We start from the raw sequence: 3083 nt of genomic DNA on the forward strand, positions 1-3083 counted from the left end.
AACTTAGTGAAGTCTCTTTTTAAAGTATACTAATACAGTTTACTTTCTTTTCTTTCAAGAATCCTGATTAAAAGGACAATGTCAGTCAAATCACCTGCAGGTCAGCTTTGACATGATCAGTGGTGCTAAGACAACAAATGTACCTTGATTGCACAAACCTTGGAAACAACCCCATATGTGACAGTACGCAGAAACTTTATCAGTGAAGTCTCTTTAGTCTGAAATGATGAATTTAGCTGAATTATCCCCAAATCTAACTTTTTGTGCTGTATAAGTAATAGCTGTTTGGTTCTTCCAAATGAAATAGGACACTAACACATTTCTTTAAAATAACTCAACTTTAGTCCTAACTTAGTGAAGTCTCTTTTTAAAGTATACTAATACAGTTTACTTTCTTTTCTTTCAAGAATCCTGATTAAAAGGACAATGTCAGTCAAATCACCTGCAGGTCAGCTTTGACATGATCAGTGGTGCTTAGACTAAGGTATCGTTACCTAGAACTAAACCTTGGAAACAACCCCATCTTTCTCTGGCTCATTGAGGAACCAAAGTGCCTTACCACGGTTCCTATCAACCATTTTAAAAGACCATTTGGTTGTATTTCAAAAACCAAAAATAATTTCAACCCTGCTGTTTATTTTGCACACACCAAGTTAAAGATGGAGAGATTAAATTACTACATCATAAAATACAGGCACAAAATTAAGTGGACGCCACAAAGGGTGTGTCTGAAAACACTGAATTGACCGAATCTGAGTCGGATTTCACCCTGGAGGACTTTAAGATGCCCTCAGCTATAACAGTTTCACTGGGAAAGAACCTGACCTTCCCATTCTGCCCTGCTGCAGTGTCCTTCAGGGGTTCCAAGAACACCACTCTTTTACTGGCACCTGCCTTCCGTCCATCCGCTGGGACATCACCAGCCAGGCCAGGACTGAGAATAGATGAATGGGCATTGCTTTGGTTTAGTGCACTTTTTTGTCTCTTGGCTTTACACCTGCAGGGACACGGCGTCAGATAGAGGTACAAAAGTACCAAAACGATACTGGCCACACAGGCTGCAAGAGTGGTAAAAGCTGTGTTAAATGCCTCATGGGCATGGGATCTGTTTATGGTGAGATTGCTCACGTTTATTGTGACATCCACAGTTTCATTCAACAAGCGTTGCCTGTTCATCGCAATACAAGAATACACTCCAGCATCCTCGAAACGAGGACTTTCTATGACCAGGGTTCCATTGTGAAACACATGAAAGTTTTCCATCTCTGTGTCCGGCTCTAGCAGGCTGTTATCTGGGCTCACCCATACGAAATCAGTATTGGAACTAGCAGTCTTGCTGTCACAGTGAACAATCAGCCTTTCCCCGACTTGAGCCTCATGAATAAAGCCAAGTGCACGGAAGGAGCCATTGATGATACTGTCGGAGCAATTCAAAAGGCCATCCTGGAGCAGAAGTACCTGGTGGGAGCGCCTAGAGTTAGACCACAGGCGACAGGTATAATCATTCTTAAAATCCATCACTGAGCTAAAGTGCCTACGATACCAAAAGGTCAGCAATGAGTAAAGGGAACAGTCACAGACGAATGGGTTTCCATGAAGGTGGATGCCTCTCAGCTGCTTTCCTGGCACTAAACTTATATGGTTGGTTGGGAGGACGGGGATCCGGTTATAAGAAACATCCAGAAACATCAGTTCTGCCAGCTTGAACCTTCCAACGTACAAATCCATGGGAAACTGCGTGAGAAAGTTTCCACTTAAGTAGAGTTTCTGCAGCTGGAAGAGCCCTCCAAACGCTGACGGATCGAGATAGGAAATGTGATTGTTGTAGAGCAGGAGCACTTCCAGAACCTTCAACTCCTGGAACACGGCGCTTTTCACGGCCCTCAGCTTATTGGAGGATAAGTCAAGACACTTCAGATTTGGAGTTGTGGAAAAACTGCCCATGGAGATGTTGGTGATGTTGTTATGACGAATAATTAGGGTGTTCAGCTTTCCAAAGGATACCGGAATCCACTCAGAATCCAGAAGCCCAATTCTGTTATAGCTCAGATCCAGTCTCTTAATCAATCTGAAAAGGTTCCCAGGAACCTTGGACAGGTTTTTGTTGGTGCAGCTCACGATGTCGGTGGCACAGATGCAGGCGGTGGGGCACACCCCGGTGGCGCCGGGGCTCACGGTCACCGTGATCACCAGCAAACACAGCAGTTCCCTGCAGCAGGGTCTGACAACTCGTGGCGGGGTGGGCAGTGTGTGTAAACGCAAAGACATTCTGGTCGCCTCTCAGTCTCTTCCAGGCGTCTTTGCGCGGCCAGCTCGACCTCCCACCAGCGAATCTGGTAAGCAATATTTAAAGACGGGTTAAAAAAAAAAAAAAAGCAAAGTTAACTCCCACCCATTAACCCGTCACAGCCGCACCTTGCTTTCTTTCTAGTAACTTTGGAAATGGAGGTTTTATTTCACATGGGGGAGCCTGCGTTGCCTTTTTACTGTTAAACGCAATTTTTCCTGGGTTACTCTTGTTTACAGACATGTACAGCCACAATCTACCAATACCACCGTCTCGACATCAGAAATTCAATATTGTTTTAAGGTGCATCCTGTATTTTTGTTTTAAACTCCCTCCAATAGACTCGAACATACACAAACGCAAGCTATAAACAATTAAACGGAAATACTTAGCGAGCCACCCGGCCAGAACACAACTCACAGAGCGGAGGAGCCTCGCGGACTCGGGATAGGCTGCCCACGGTGGTGTCTTCTGAAGGTCTGTGCGCCTGTCTGTCTGTCTGTCACTCGCGCATCTTCCGAATTCCTTTCCCTCCGGCTCCCGGCGGGCGGCAGCCTCTCGCTGGCTCTCAACTTTGGGAGTTTTAAGGAGCCGCGGCGGCAGCAGCCACCTCGGGCGCAGGCACCGTCTCCGCCGGCTCCGGTGAGTTCTCTCGGGCTCTCTTCATGGCTCGGCTGAAGGGACCGTCTCGGTGCTCCGACCGTCTGGTGCCCGCGCGCCGGCAGCCCGGCTCCCGGAGCCCGGTCCCAGGGGCGGGGGCGCGGGCAGCCGGAGGGACCCGGCCCCGCCTCTCCGC

The 3083-nt window shown here is 47.5% G+C and overlaps 1 protein-coding gene across 1 annotated transcript; it reads right to left on the reverse strand.

Annotated features, from left to right (window-relative positions):
• Positions 1 to 204: 204 nt before the first annotated feature.
• Positions 205 to 3002, reverse strand: AMIGO2 (adhesion molecule with Ig like domain 2). Its single transcript, XM_006091460.3, has 2 exons — positions 2708 to 3002; positions 205 to 2333 (listed from the first exon to the last, which is right to left on the reverse strand). Exon 2 carries the CDS (start codon positions 2266 to 2268, stop codon positions 703 to 705), a length of 1566 nt encoding a protein of 521 aa, XP_006091522.1. The 5' UTR covers positions 2269 to 2333; positions 2708 to 3002; the 3' UTR covers positions 205 to 702.
• Between the last annotated feature and the right edge of the window lie 81 nt (positions 3003 to 3083).

The sequence above is a fragment of the Myotis lucifugus genome, unplaced genomic scaffold, assembly GCF_000147115.1.
Source record: "Myotis lucifugus unplaced genomic scaffold, Myoluc2.0 scaffold_91, whole genome shotgun sequence".
Lineage (NCBI taxonomy): Eukaryota > Metazoa > Chordata > Mammalia > Chiroptera > Vespertilionidae > Myotis > Myotis lucifugus.